This window comes from Leucopleurus acutus (genome assembly GCF_964270905.1).
Source record: "Leucopleurus acutus genome assembly, chromosome: 19".
Lineage (NCBI taxonomy): Eukaryota > Metazoa > Chordata > Mammalia > Artiodactyla > Delphinidae > Leucopleurus > Leucopleurus acutus.
Window position 1 is genome coordinate 14,842,868 of NC_139161.1, and position 14,252 is coordinate 14,857,119.

At 55.1% G+C, this 14,252-nt stretch overlaps 1 protein-coding gene across 1 annotated transcript; it reads right to left on the bottom strand.

Annotated features, from left to right (window-relative positions):
* Nucleotides 1-2,738: 2,738 nt before the first annotated feature.
* Nucleotides 2,739-13,827, bottom strand: LOC309975604 (angiotensin-converting enzyme-like protein Ace3; the record flags this gene model as incomplete). The annotated part of the gene is given in 18 exon segments (XM_082860781.1): nt 2,739-3,148; nt 3,261-3,287; nt 4,090-4,148; nt 7,076-7,095; nt 7,099-7,116; nt 7,120-7,198; nt 7,594-7,692; nt 10,092-10,236; nt 10,361-10,584; nt 10,857-11,060; nt 11,117-11,153; nt 11,156-11,203; nt 11,331-11,552; nt 11,816-11,909; nt 12,364-12,738; nt 12,949-13,071; nt 13,073-13,108; nt 13,690-13,827. Coding segments are annotated over 18 exon segments (2,277 nt in total). The 5' UTR covers nt 13,747-13,827.
* Nucleotides 13,828-14,252: the final 425 nt, after the last annotated feature.

The following is a 14,252-nucleotide window of genomic DNA, read 5'->3' on the forward strand; positions in this document are numbered from 1 at the left end:
GCAGGGGCGGGGCCCTGACTCCTAGGGGGCGGAGCTGGGCGGGAGTCCCGCTCCAGGACTCCTTGGAGGAGCTTCTGCTCTGTCCCAATGACCTGTGGTCTCGGCCCCTCTCAGACCCGCTCCCGGTTCCAGAGGGCAGTCCAGACGTTGCCAGGCGGTCTCTCTCAGGCCATGGGGGGTCGGGGGGTGGTGGCGCAGAAGGGGGTGTTAGAGGCCTCAAGTGGTTTTCTGCTGAAGGTCTCTTTCCTGATCTGTTGGGCTGGACTCCAGCAATGGTACGGTTAGACCTCTTGCCCATCCTTACCAGGTGCGCTCCAGCTGAACCCCAGTGCCCACGTAGAACTCCTAGTGGCAAGCCCATCCAGGACCTGGTCCTGGCAGAGTGATGTACAAGAAATATGCAATGAGGTGCTTTCTTGAGCTCTTAGCATACAGGCACTGCTTGGGAAGAGAACAGATTTAAAACCACTTATTAGCAAGTGACCACTGATTAAAGTGTCTGAGTACAGGTTGAAAATGAATACAATAAAATAAGCAGATGGGGATGGGGTGAGGTTTATTGAAAGAGGCTTCTTGGAGAGGAGGGAGAGAAGGGGACCACAGTTTACTGAGCATCTTGGTGGGCTTGGAGCTTTGCAGAGGGTCCAATGGCCAGTTTCAAGCCAGGCCTTGGAGGGCAAGCATTCAAATGGGGCATGCACTTCAGGCAAAGGCTGATGGTGGGATCAGTGCAGGGGTCTGAGCTGGGGGGGTGGGAGAGGTCAGGTGGGAGAAGAAGGGAATGATAAAGACCCTCAGATGCCATTTTGAACATCTAGATTTAACTGATGGACAACTAAGTTGTTTAGCAGTTACGCATGAAGGAAATAGTCCAGTGAAAGAAATTTCACAATGGCGGGTGGGGGAGGGAAGATGGACAAGGAGGCTCAGTGAGATTTTTGCTGGAGTCCAGGTGAGAGGCTCAGAGTCCTGGGTCGGATGTGCCTTTGCCACGCAGAGCCACAATGCCTGCTGGGGGCCTCGTTGGCCACTGTGGCTGGGGGATGGGAGGGCTGCAAGTGTGGCCTCCTGCTGGGGGCAGAGTTGTCCTGGCTGACCCTGTGTGTAGGGGGATAAGCTGTCTGTGGAGGAAAGGTGGGGCTGTTTCTCATGGGCTCAGTGTGTGGGGTGCTGAGCTCTGAGGAGGGATTTGGGCAGTGGGACACTCATTCATTCACTTACTCAAACATTTTCCAAGTCCCCACTATGTGCCATGGCCTGTGCCGGTTACAGGTGTTACACAGTGTCCTGCCCTTACAGAGCTGACAGCTAGTAATGGGGACAAATAAGGACACTGCAGCACAGCAAAGCAAGAGCAGTGACAGAGACATCAAACGAGGAGCCTGTGGAGCCTGCGGTCAGAACAGGAAGTGCTTGGGCTCAGCCAGAACTCAAGAAGACCTCTTGAAACCTGGGCAGAGGTAGGATCCATGGAGGTCTCAGCCTATGGGTACAGTCCTTCTGTACCCTGAACCCCTGAATTCTGGGCTCAGATCCTTAATCTAGAGAGAGCCAGTTCTATCTTTTGGCCACCTTCCCACTAGCTCAACTGGAGCTCCGGTGCCTCCCCTCTGTGGTTACTGGCTGTGATGCTACTTCTCCTCAAGGTTTCCCTAATCTCTGACAGGCATTGATTCTCAGCCTCCCCAGCAGCCCCTGGGGCCTCAGTCCAAACTCAATAAGTTCCTATATATTGGGTGTGGCATCCTTGGGTTAGACAGACAACACAAGAAAGAAAGGGTGAGAAGAGGCAGGAGTAGAGGCCTTCCCTCTCTCCTCCTAGGTTTGCCCCTGGAGTACTCATTCCCCAATGTCCTCCTAGAGCTCTCCCTCCCCAACCTCCCCTCCCCCACTGAGCCTGGAAAGGTGCTGTTTGCCCTGTGCTCAATCCCCAGGGCAACAGCCCAGGCAGCAGGTGTGTGTGTTGAACCAGGCCATCTATGGAGCGCAGTGGCTGGAGATGAGCTTTGTTTAAATATTAAAGAAGTCAATCATTCATCAAGCTTTTCTTGGTGCCCAGCTACCCACTCTCTCCACTTGGGAGGGCCTGGACTGGGGCAGGGAGGGCCATCGGGCAGTTTGTAAGGCTACTTGCATCTCAGACAGCTAACAAGCAGCTTTTGGGGGCTGGATTATGCAGCCCAACACAGGGCAGGCCAGAGGATCAGCAGAACGAGGTGCCGGCCAGTATACAGAGAATCGTGCTCATGAACTGGGCGCTGATGATTTGTACAGGAGTGTCTGGCTCTACTTGAATACATTTATAAGGGGACTGAAGCAGTGTCCAGTTTCTAACCAGAGCAGATTCTCCTCGGGTACTGCAGTCCCTGTCCAGCCCCACAGTTGGGCTCCTGAAGAAAGCATGACTATGAAGAACAAGTTCTGGGCATGAATTGGGGCTGGGGGATGGCTTGGAGGAACAAAGCCCCTGAGTCACTAAAACCATGGTTCCTGCGCCCCCAGGGAAGGAGGCTGGCCTGGAACCCAGGGCGTACGTGGAATCACACAGTCACATGGCCTCACATACACGAGTTCACACACACACAGTTACAACTCTGCACGGACCCAGATCTGCCACAGCTGCACCCATTACAGCAGGGCACTATGTGTGCAAGCGGTCCCCTCCTCACCCTCCCCAACGTCCTCTCTGGCTTGGCCACCCTCCTCCTGCCCCCCAGCCTCACCAGTCACACTGGTGTCTAGTCCCAGCTCCACCATTCAGCTCTCATCCACGGGGGCTTCCTGCTGTGCTGTGTGAAAATCCGAACGGTCAGGCCGACTGAGCGCAGCATCAGGATGAGGCAGAGGCCCAGCAGCAGCCACTGTTCTTTGACAACTTGGTGGGGCTCCATGGCTGTGCCTAGAAAGCAGGCTTTGGGTGGTGACTTGAGTGCACTGGTGTCCTGTGCTCTGGTGTCCTGTGTACTGGTGTCCCGCGCACTGGTGTCTTGGGCCAGTGAGCTTTTTTCCAGGATGTACAGCCTGTAGGCCAGCAACAGGACCACCAGTAACATGACAAAGCTCAGGGCCAGCAACACCCACTGCCTAGATTTGGCCTGGGCAGGGTCCAGCTCCAGACCCAGGAATGCCTCCCTGTCTGTTTCTTTCTCTGTGAAAGACATAGGAATCTTGCCAAGCAGGTGGAACTGGGGAGGGTACCTCATGGTGATCAGAGAGGATCTGACTGCCACGGGCCTTCTCCCTCAGCCTCTGGCACCCACCTTCCAAGCCAAAGTTGAGGGCCTTGCCTGGGAAGGAGAGTGAGAAAGAGAGCAAAAAGAAGAGAAGGAAGGGATGGTACAGATAGGGCTGTGTACCACACGGCACCCAGCAGTGGCTCCGTGCAAGGGTCGGGAGGCAAGGTGCCCACCCCGTGCTCAGAAGCCAGCCCGGCAGTCTAGCTGGAGAGTGGGCAAGGAAGCATCCGAGCGAGCTAGTGGCTGGGGCGTGGGCTGTGGTCCCGGCCGAGGCTGCATCAGGTGCAGACAGGGCTCCCCAGCAGAAAGCCAGGTCATAGATGTGCTAGGGGTGAAGGCTGGGTTGGGGTAATTCTCAGAGCATACTAGGTAGGCAATAAATGTTTGCCTAATATTATTATTATTATTATTACTACTACTACTGTGATGATTATTGTTCTCCTGGACTCAAATAAGCCTAAAGTCAAGAGGGAAACCTCATGTTTCCCATGAGGTGTTCAGTGTTAGTAGAGAGAGGTCACTCTTCAGTCTCTTCCGGTCACACAGGGAGCGTTTGGGATGATTAGAGAGAAAATAAGCATGGGATGTGTCTTGTGCACTGCCTGCAGCGCTGCAGAAATGTCAGCTCTGTCTCAAGGCACACCTAGTGCTTGCTGGCAGGGGGTCTAGCCTTAGGCAGAGGTAGCAGGAGGCGTATGTTGATGCTTCTCAACCTGTTTCCCCTGATCCGACCAGGAGAGAGGTGGGGCTGAGAGGCCCAGAAGTCAGAGTGTGGAATCTAGACTAACAGGACCCAGGTTCAGACCCAGCAGTGCTAGCTACGGGCCGCACAACCACAGACAATCAGTTTAACCTCTCTTAGCTTCAGCTTCTTCATCAGTAAAGCCGGGTTCCATTAATACTTGCATTTCACTGTGGTGAGGATTAAGTCACGTAATGGCAGCACAGAGGGCTTTGTTGCTTGCAAAGACTTACACACATCGCTTAATAAACAGCTAGGAAAGAATGAGGTGGGGAAACTAAAGGTCAGTGGATCCTTGGAAGAAACCACTGGGGGGAAATGTAGTTATGAGCCTAGAGAAATGGAGGAGAAAAGTCATCAAGATAGAAAGAAAAAAACAAACAAAACTAACTTTAAGTTAGAAGATTTTTATCAGATGCCAGGTCCTGGGAAAAAGGAAGGACCTGGTGGGGGAAAAGTTTCAACCACTCAGAGTCTGCCTACTCAGAAATAGTCTTTCAGGCTGGGCGGGACAAGAGGTTTGATGTGGGCAGCACATGAGACTTGCAAGGGTGACAACTGGGCACTGCCTGGAGCCCTCAACTCCAATGTGGCAGCAACGGGCCCCATGGACAGGGTCAGGTCCTCATGGCTGGCTGGGTGAGGCAGGGGACTTTGGGAATTTGGACCAAGTCCACTTTGACCCTCTCTTCCCAGGAGAACCAATCCAGAGGCTGTCCCACGGCAATCACATTTAGGAAGATGAGTCAAAAATAGCAAAATGAAGTTTTAAGCTGTGTTAGGCAAAAGAGCAGCCAAGAATCTTGCCCTTCCCCTTCTCCCCTGCAAGCACGCGCCTGCCCCATCCCTCCACAATATGCCTAGTGACGACCGGCAAGGCTTCTACATGCTTGGTGTCAAGTCACACCCTGGGAGCCTTGTGTGCCCTGTGTGGAGTGGGGGAGGGAAGTGATGAGAATGACTGAGCTCAAAAGTCCCAGCGACCAAGCAGGATGAAGGCTCAGAGTCAAAAGTGAGTTGATGTTGGGAATTCCCTGACGGTCCAATGGTTAAGACTCCAGGCTTCCACTGCAGGGGGTGCGGGTTCGATTCCTGGTCGGGGAACTAAGATCCCACATGCCACGCGGTGCGGCCAAAACAAGAAAACACCACAAAACAAAAGTGAGTTGATGTATAGAAAATGGATGTCTGCTATTTTTTCTACTCCTGCGTTGGGGGTCAGAGATCCCTCTTTGATCCCCTGGCATGACCTCCTCACTCTCTTTACATGTTCATCAAAGCCCTTTCTTACTGCACCATCTCCTTTCTTGGATTACGGTTATTGATTTATCCTGTGGCCCATTGCCCCCTGCTGGACGCAGGGCAGGCTGGTTGGCACGTGCACAAGTAAATGTTTGCTGAATGAATAAATGATAGGCAGCCAGAGACATGAATGCAGGAAGCAGAGAGGCCTCTTATGTTTCACACATTCAGAGAAGCTCAAACCTGGGCAGTCAACTAGAATAAACTGCTGTAGTACGAAAAGATGGAAAAGCAAATAGACTAGGCAGACAAGAAGGCATGCAAGGTGTAGCCCTCCTGCAAGCAAAGGCAGGGACCAGTCCTGCAACTCCATCTGGCCTTGCGGTTACTGATGAATGGCATGGTGGAATCACAAATGTGCTCATTAAATTTGCAAAGGATACTAAATTATTGTGGGTAATTATTAGGATACTAAAAAGAGGCTTTGGGGCTTCCCTGGTGGCGCAGTGGTTGAGAGTCCGCCTGCCGATGCAGGGGATGCAGGTTCGTGCCCTGGTCCAGGAAGATCCCACATGCCGCGGAGCGGCTGGGCCCGTGAGCCATGGCCGCTGAGTCTGCGCGTCCGCAGCCTGTGCTCCACAACGGGAAACGCCACAACATTGAGAGGCCCACGCACCGCAAAAAAAAAACCCAAAAAACCCCAAAAAAAACCTCAACATGACCTTGACATGTTAGGGTAATGGACCTACTGAAATCGGTTGAAACTCAATGGGGAAAAGACCATGTCACTGGGTGGGCCTCATGTCTCAGTGGTTGGAGCGCTGATCTTAGGACCAGTGGACTAGGTCAACTTCACCAGACCAGTATCGTTTAACTTATGGAAGCAACAGTGTGAAAGATATTGTGTTCTGGAGTCAGTTTGGGCCTCAAAGCATGACTCTGCCACTTCCTAGTTGAGCGATGTGCACTAGGGGATCACATTACCTCTCTTAGCTTTGGTTTCATCATTTACGAAATGTGGATAATAATATCCATTTTGCAAAGTTATGAGCTGCTAATGTGAAACACTGTAAGAGCGCTTGTTAGAGAGCCCAGCCTGTAGCAGTAAATGCTTCCCACCATCAGGTCAGCCTCTCGCCCCACTCCAGGTTTGCTTCAGGACAAGAAAGCAGTGCCACAGAGGCAGGGATGGAAAGGATGGGCTAGATACCAAGTGCAGGAAAAAAGACTGCGGGTAGGGGGTCAAAGTAGACCACAGCTGATCAGAGTGTGCCAAGAGGCTGGTGTGAAAGCCACCTGGATCGGCCTGGGAACTGGGTTCAGATGCTTCCAAGAAAAGATGGAAAAAGCAGAGTGCACCTTATCAAATGCTGCTGAGAGGCTAGGCAAGCGACTTGCCAGGAAAGAATAAGGGGATTCAGATGGAAGATGGAGGCAGAGGCAGGACTCCAACACTGGGTTCTGATCTGGGACAGTTTGGTTTATTGGCTATGTGAGTGAGGGAGGGAGGGAGGGAGTGAGTGAGTGAGTGAGTGAGTGTGTGTGTGTGTGTGTGTGTGTGTGTGTGTGTGTGTGTGTGTGTGTGTGTGTGTGTGTGTGTGTGTGTGTGTGTGTGTGTGTATGTGTTAGCAGGAGGGGCTAAACAGTCTCTCTGACCACAAGGGGCTACACAAGAGGAAATGAGCTTTGATTAACATAGGAGAGATTGCAGTCTGACAGAAGGAAGAACTTCCACTAGAACACAAGCTCTGCTCAGGGGGCCTAGGGTGGCCAGGTGAGAAGAGGGGCCCTGGGGCAGGCTTCCTGCAAGGTGGGGAAGGGGAGCCAAGGACAGGGGAGGGAGGAAGGCACTCACTCCAGGAGCTTCCCAGCCAGCTAGGAGTTATAGAAGTCGCATCAGTGCAGGGGCCCCACGTGGCCTGAGGCCTTGCAGAGTGCTTCATGGAACTGGAACTGGAGCACGAGGCTGAGGAAGTACCTGGGGAGAGAAGGCGAGGCTGGCTAGGGAGGGGTGGCAGAGGTGGGCCTGGGTCCGCAGTCACAGTGGGGTAGGCTGGCCCTGGAGCACTGCAAGGGCTCTCCTTCCTAGCCTTCTGAATCAAACCTATGCTGGCCTCCCTCGTTCCTTCCCTCCTCTCAGGGACATGAGACACGCTTTCCCGTCAGCTCTGCCCTCCACGCGGGAGCTGACGTAAAAGCCCAGTGGGTTCAGGGCATGGTCCTCAGAAGGCTGTGCCGTCTGATGGGAGGAGGTGGGGAGGGTGCAGGGGGACGTTTGGATCTGCTGCCTTCCTGGAAATCCTCAGCCTGGGTCCTATGCCCCCGACTCCCAACTCGAAGAGCCGGTTCTGCTGGCAGGGCCCAGACCTTTACCGAATGTAGGGCAAGCTGGCAGAGATGTGGAACTTGGCGCCCGGATCAAAGTCATCCTCTGTCCGAGGGACAGTGGGGCACAGGCACTGGGACTTCAACCTGGGGGCGGGGGGCAAACTGGGGGCTTGATAGTGCCATCCGGTAGGGTTCCCAGAGCCTTTTCCTTTTGAAACATTTGCACAGCTATCAAAGCGACTTGGCATGCAGAGGACACTTAATGCATTTTTACTGATTAAATAAATGAGTTGAAAACACATGGGATTGGGAATCAGAATCAAATAACAATAGTGAACACTGAGCACTTCCTCTCTGCAGGAACCGTGCCAAGCTCTTCACACAGACTCACTCAACATTGTCCTGGTTCTGGGGGCACAGGAGGGAATAAGCTAGGCAAGGTCACTGCTTTCATCCTAATGATGGGGGACGGTTGTAGACCAACCAACAAGGTCGTTTCTGATAAAAAGTGCCGGGGCTTCCCTGGTGGCGCAGTGGTTGAGAATCTGCCTGCCAATGCAGGGGACACGGGTTCGAGTCCTGGTCTGGGAAGATCCCACATGCTGCGGAGCAACTAGGCCCGTGAGCCACAACTACTGAGCCTGCATGTCTGGAGCCTGTGCTCCGCAATAAGAGAGGCTGCGACAGTGAGAGGCCCGCGCACCGCGATGAAGAGTGGCCCCCACTTGCCGCAACTAGAGAAAGCCCTCTCACAGAAACCAAGACCCAACACAGCCAAAAATAAATAAATAAATAAACATTAAAAAAAAAAAAAAGTGCCAAGAGGATACCAGGGGATACCAGGGGGTGGGATAAATTGGGAGATTGGGACTGACATATACACACTACTATATTTAAAATAGCTAACTTGTGAGAACCTGCTGTATAGCACAGAGAACTCTACTCAATACTCTGTAATGGCCTATATGGAAAAGGATCTTAAAAAAAAAAAACAGTGGATATATGTATAACTGATTCACTGTGCTGTCCATCTGAAACTAACACAACATTTAAGTCAACTATACTCCAATAAAAATAAAAAAAAAAAGAAGTACCAAGAAGAAAAGAGAGTGACATCCCTGTGGTATAGTACTACTCCTATTCCCATTCTACAGATGAAGAAAACCGAGGCTTAGGGATCAGGGAATTGGTAGCAGGACACAGAACAGTCATGGGCAGATCCTAATGACGTTCATGTTCAGGTCTGGTTTTGCCCCTCTGAGCTGTGTGACTATGGGAAAGTTATTGATTGTCACTGAGCCTTGCTGTAAAATGTTGTCTGTGAAATGGGGATAAAATGACCCATTTTGGGATGAGACAAAGTCTGTGAACAAGCTCATCGTTTCACTGTTGGCCCACTGGAGCCTTGAACTATCCTCTGAGGGAAGTTCCTCTCTCATTGACAGGTTTTTGTTCAAGGACCAGGGAGTTGCCGTCCCTCTCCCTCAACCCCAGGTTTCCATCACTCAGGTGGTGGTGGGCATGGCCGGGAGAGGAAGGAAAAGGTCCTGGGCAGGCACTTCAGATGGCTGGTGGGGGTGCCCTCGGAGGGGGCACAAAGTCAAGACTCCGCCAGTCCCTCCAGTGAGGCCTGGCCCTGTATTCAGGGCGGGGGTGTGAGGGTGAGAGGACAAAGGGAGGGGCGCCCAGCTCTGCCATCCCTGGATGGCGGTGTGACCGCAGGGCGGTCACACCTTCTTCTGTGAATGGCCAACGTAAGGGCCTGGTGCAGAGCTAGCAGGCCCATCAGGGTCGTCTGTCGCAAGCAGACCTGAGCTGGTCAGTCTGAGGCCTAGTGGAGATGGAAAAGCCATAGTCATGGGCAGTTATTACCCAAGCAAACAGCCAGGGGTCAGTGATGGGATGGACACAGGTGCCCCTCACTCAAGGCTGATGCTGCCCGACTGCTGGTGGTGCTCCTTCTGTTGCCCGCAGACAGGTCTGGGGATGCTAAGTCAGAGGCAGGTGTGTGTGCGTGTCCAGGTAGCAGGAAAGGGGGCACTGGGCCTGCCCCTGTCCCATGAGGACTCTTTCCACAGGAGGGAAAGATCTCAGCCCCCAAACACCCCTTCTGCTGGTCCCACTGGTGGGCACAGAAAGGGAGGGGGGGAGCAGGAAGGCCTGCCCGGCAGGCAGTGTCCTGTTCTTGGAGGAGCCCAGGCGCAACGAATGTGCGAGCTTCCCGGGCTCCCAGAATCCCCAGAGAGGCTAAGGGGACTGCTCAGCTGGTGCTGCACTCGACATGATCCCCCACGACTGCATACTCGGGCCCCACCCACTTCAGCAGGAACGCTTTTGTCCGGTGACAGCAAACAGCCAACGCCACCCCAGGGCTTCCCCATGGCCCCAGGTCAGCAGCACCTCACTCCCAGCTCTGCCCTCACAGGAGAGGCAGCAGCGCTCTTTAGTAGCAGGTGGTACCCTTGAGGCTGCCCTGAAAGCCCTGGGAAAGCCCACAGCAGTGCTGGGCCTGGGCAGTGGGCCCGATCAGCGGTCCTCCCCACCTGAGGTTCCACCACTCCTGGTTGTACACGGCCTTCTCGATGGTGCCGTCAAAGACCTTCCAGCGAAACAGGTCCACCAGGTAGGCGAAGGGGATGAAGGCGATCTTCTCCAGGGCAACGTTCATCAGGAAACTGACCTCCTCTTCTGGGGAAAGTGGGGCCGTTAGGAGGCTGCTCCCAGTTCCCCCTCCCCTCAGCTTTGCCTGGAAAGCCCCAGCTGCAGCCCCAGGCCCAGACTGGCCTCCTATGATCCCCTTGGTCCCCATCACCTTCATCCTGGTGCTGGTGGCTGAGCAGGGCTCTGTTGAGCAGGTGCTTATGGGAGGAGGCCGAGAGGGTGATCACCGACCCCACGGCCTCTTCAAAGGCTGGGTTGGCGCCTGTGTGGAAGATCACAGAGAGGTTCTTGTACTGCAGGAAGTACTGGATATAGCCCATCTGGTGGAAGATGGAGAGCAGATTTTCTATGGTCACTTCAGTGCACTTCTTTATCCTAGGGTTAAAGGGCAGGGGTCAAGGAGCATGGGGATGCCCTGGGAGGAGAGATTTCTCCATTCAGGCTCTGTTAAGGGACGGAGGTGGTCGAGCCAGAGACCAGCAGGGCCTTATGCTGTTACTCCAGACCTCACATCCAAGCAGCGGCCAAGCCCTTTGCTCTCACCCACCTGGCCCACCCCCCGCCCCCGCTGCCCTCCTGAGCCAGGCAGACAGGTGGAGAGCGGAAGGAGCAGAGGCAGGGGGTGATGCTGGCCATAGGCTGAGCACCTGAAGTCCTTCCCCTCGTAGAAGTCCCAGGCGGATGCGTGGCACTCCACCTCCCGCCCGTCCGTTGGCCTTTCCATCATGGCATTTTTCCAGAACTCAGGAGGGGTGGAAAGCAGCCCCAGGGAGGTGACGAATTTTTCAGCCTCTTGGAACATTTTCTCAGACTTCCACTGCTGTGAGGAAGAGGAAGTGCGTGGGGCCCCACTCAGGGCTGCGGAGTGGCAGGGGCAGACCGAGGCCGAGCGCTGACCTGGCCTCACGTGATCTTCGCGATGTCCTCGGGGGGCTTCTCCGGAAGGGCAGGACCAGGTCTAAGACGCTGACCCAGGACTGAGCCCACATGTTGCCTGGAAGGGGAGGGGGAGAGCTGAGAGGAGGCAGGAGACCGGCTCTCCCCCGACTGAGCGCCTGCTCTCCTGCCTGCTTGGAGGCCGACTCCGCCCGCCCTGCCTCTGCCGCCAGCTGGGGTTTTACCCAGAACGTGGGCTGGGATGGGCTCCCTCGGATCGATGAGCTCGGGCCCGTAGAAGCGATACAGGGCCCGGCGAACGTAGGCGCACGCAGGCGCACGTAGGCGCACGTAGGCGTGCAGGTTCACGTAGAGCGGCTGCAGCTCCTGGAAGAGCTGCTCCAGGTCTTCTTCCAGTGTGTCGGACTCGTACGTGGACCGCCATAAGGCCCCCATGTCTTTGTAACCTAGGAAGGGGAGGGGGCTCAGAGGCGCTCACCACCCTTCAGCCTGGCCTGGCTGGCAGGAGATCCAAGCACCTTCTAGGGAAGCCACTTGACCTCCTAGATCCTTAGGAGTCTTCATTTGCCAAACAGGAAAAACACCTCCCAAAGCCACTGTCCGTATTGGATGAGATCAGGGTGGAAAGGCACTTAGCAAAGTACATACTGTGTGCTCTTCCCCTTGCCTGGTTGTATAGGACCTGGGTAAAGCCCTGTTCCGCTCTCACCCACCTCAAGCCCTACCCATCCAGTCCGCCTTCCTTTAGCTCCTCCCAAGGACTTCAGGATGCTCTTTTCTTCTTGCTGCCTGGCTCGTTCCATCTTTCAGGCCTTGGATAAACGTCAGCAAGGCTTTCCCTGACCACCTAGCTGAAGCAGGGCTCCCCTATTCTCTCTCTGCAGCCCCTTCCTGCTCAGCATTCATCCTGGCTGGCAACAACTGGAGATGTGCGTCTGTCCCCCAGCGAACTGTAAGCCCTAGGAGGGTGGGCACCTTCTCTGTCTTTTCACCTATGCATCCTCAGAACCTCCCCAGCACCAGCACACAGTAAGTGCCCCATCACCGTTTGTGGAACCACACAATGAGTGAGCCACCTTGCCCTCCCCAGCGGCAGGGCTCAGGGTTCCCATCTCCAGGTCCTACCACCACCCTTCCCCTCTGCAGACTCTGCTTCGCCCTTCCCAGCATTGCCCTGAGCCCCACGCAGTACCTGGTCGGCCCCGGCTGGGCTGGGCTGGGCTGGCTGGTAGGTGTGGGGCGGGGGAGGGGCCTCACCGTTGAGCTTCGCAGCTGCACGTAGCGCTCGAAGGTGCTGCGGAGCTGGTGACCCAGAGCATCCCGCCAGCCCTGCCAGGCCCACAGCAGCTCCCTCTGGTCCCGGGAGGAGGCCGTGACTTCGTGGAGGTCTGTGCCCGGAAAAGGAGCCAAGGTGGGACCCCACTCCGGCTGGTGGCCTTCTGCCCTCACCTGCCCCAGGCACCCACTCTCCCCGCCCCCCCCAACAGGGCAGTTGGGACCAGGGTGGGAGTCTAGAGGCTCCTGGAAGGGGCTCGGGTGCTCCTCAGGCTCCAGGGGCAGGCAGGGCCCCTCATTCAGGCACACCTGGGCCATGCTGTCTGTGGTCTCCATGTGGGCCACAATCTGGTTGTACTGGGGGGACGGGTGTCACCCAGGGCAGGCCGGTGCCTGTGGGCCCACCCCGGTACGAGCCCCACCAGCCTGGAGAGGCAGGCCCGGCCAAGGCATCTTCCCTCCTCCTCCAGAGGAAGCTCTGGCCCTGCCTGCCAACCTCCCTTCTGCCCCCGGCGGCTCCCCGTCAGGCAGCCCACCCACCCTGGAGACCTGGGGGCCTGTCCTCACCTCCCAGAGCTCCTCCTTGGGCAGGACCGCCCTGTCCAAGTTCTGCAGCTTACTCAACATGCGCTTCACGGCTGGGTCCTGGAAGCTGGCGATCTTAAACAGGAGGGCCCGCGTGCCAAGAGCACAGCGTGTGCTGGGACCGCTCCACGTCCTTGTCCAGCTGGAAGGAGGGTCACTGTGTTTGTCATGTGAGGCTGAGGGAGAGTGTCAGGGTCTCACAGCCCCCCAACCTCCTCCCAAACCCCACTTTTTTTTAAAAAGATTTTTTTTTGATGTGGACCATTTTTAAAGTCTTCATTGAATTTGTTACAATACTGCTCTGTTTTGGTTCTGGCCGCTAGGCATGTGGGATCATAGCTCCCCGACCAGGGATTGAACCTGCACCCCCTGCATTAGAAGGTGAAGTCCTAACCACTGGACTGCCAGGGAAGTCCCCCAAAGCCCACTCTAAGGGTTTGGAATCATTAAAAATTTGCTAAGAGGGAGAAAGGAGGGAGCCTGGTCCTTAAAAGCAAGCAGGGGATATCTACAAGGGGAAAGAAACAACAGACTCTTACTTAGAGATCTTTAGGGCTACCAAGAGGCCTGGAGCTTACAGTCTGTTTTGACATGTACTTTGGGGCTTCCCTTTTTCCTCTAGCTCTGGAAAGGGGGCAAAAAAGTGTGGTTCCCCCCATCCCCCCACCGAGACCCCTGAGAAGAGCAAGGGGAGAAGGGGCTGGGGTGGAAGTGGTACCACACCATCTCCCCGCGGTTCTTCTTGGTGATGTTGGTGACATAGTTCCAGGTGGCCTCCATGAACTGGTTCCACACAACTTGGGCTGTACGCTCATAAAACTGCAGGAAGGCCTTTGCCACGGCCTCATTGTAGAGCTTGTCTGCGGAGAAGGAGACGGGTATAATGCTGCCCTGGGAGGTGTCTGCCCCTGCCTGGTGCCCTTGTTTGATCCCATGCTCCTTCAGGTCCCAGCGCTACCTGAGTTCTGATCAGCCTCAGTCCTGAGCCATGGCAAGAGCTGCCCATAATAGAAGAGCACAAGTAGGGAAGGTCCAGGGCAAGTCCATCTTGTTCCCATGGCCAGGAGAACAGCAGAGCTGGGTGAGGCTATGGGCCAATCACGATCAAGCTCCATATTGTAACATCAGGGGCCAAAGGGTCAGCCATTGAACGTCAGAACTGGAAAGCCCCCATCCACCTTCTGGTCCAACTGTCCCCATTTTACAGGTGAGGAGACTGAGGTCCAGAATGGTCTAGCCATACAACCTGATTCACACAGCTAGTCAGTGGCAAAGCCAAGAGGAGA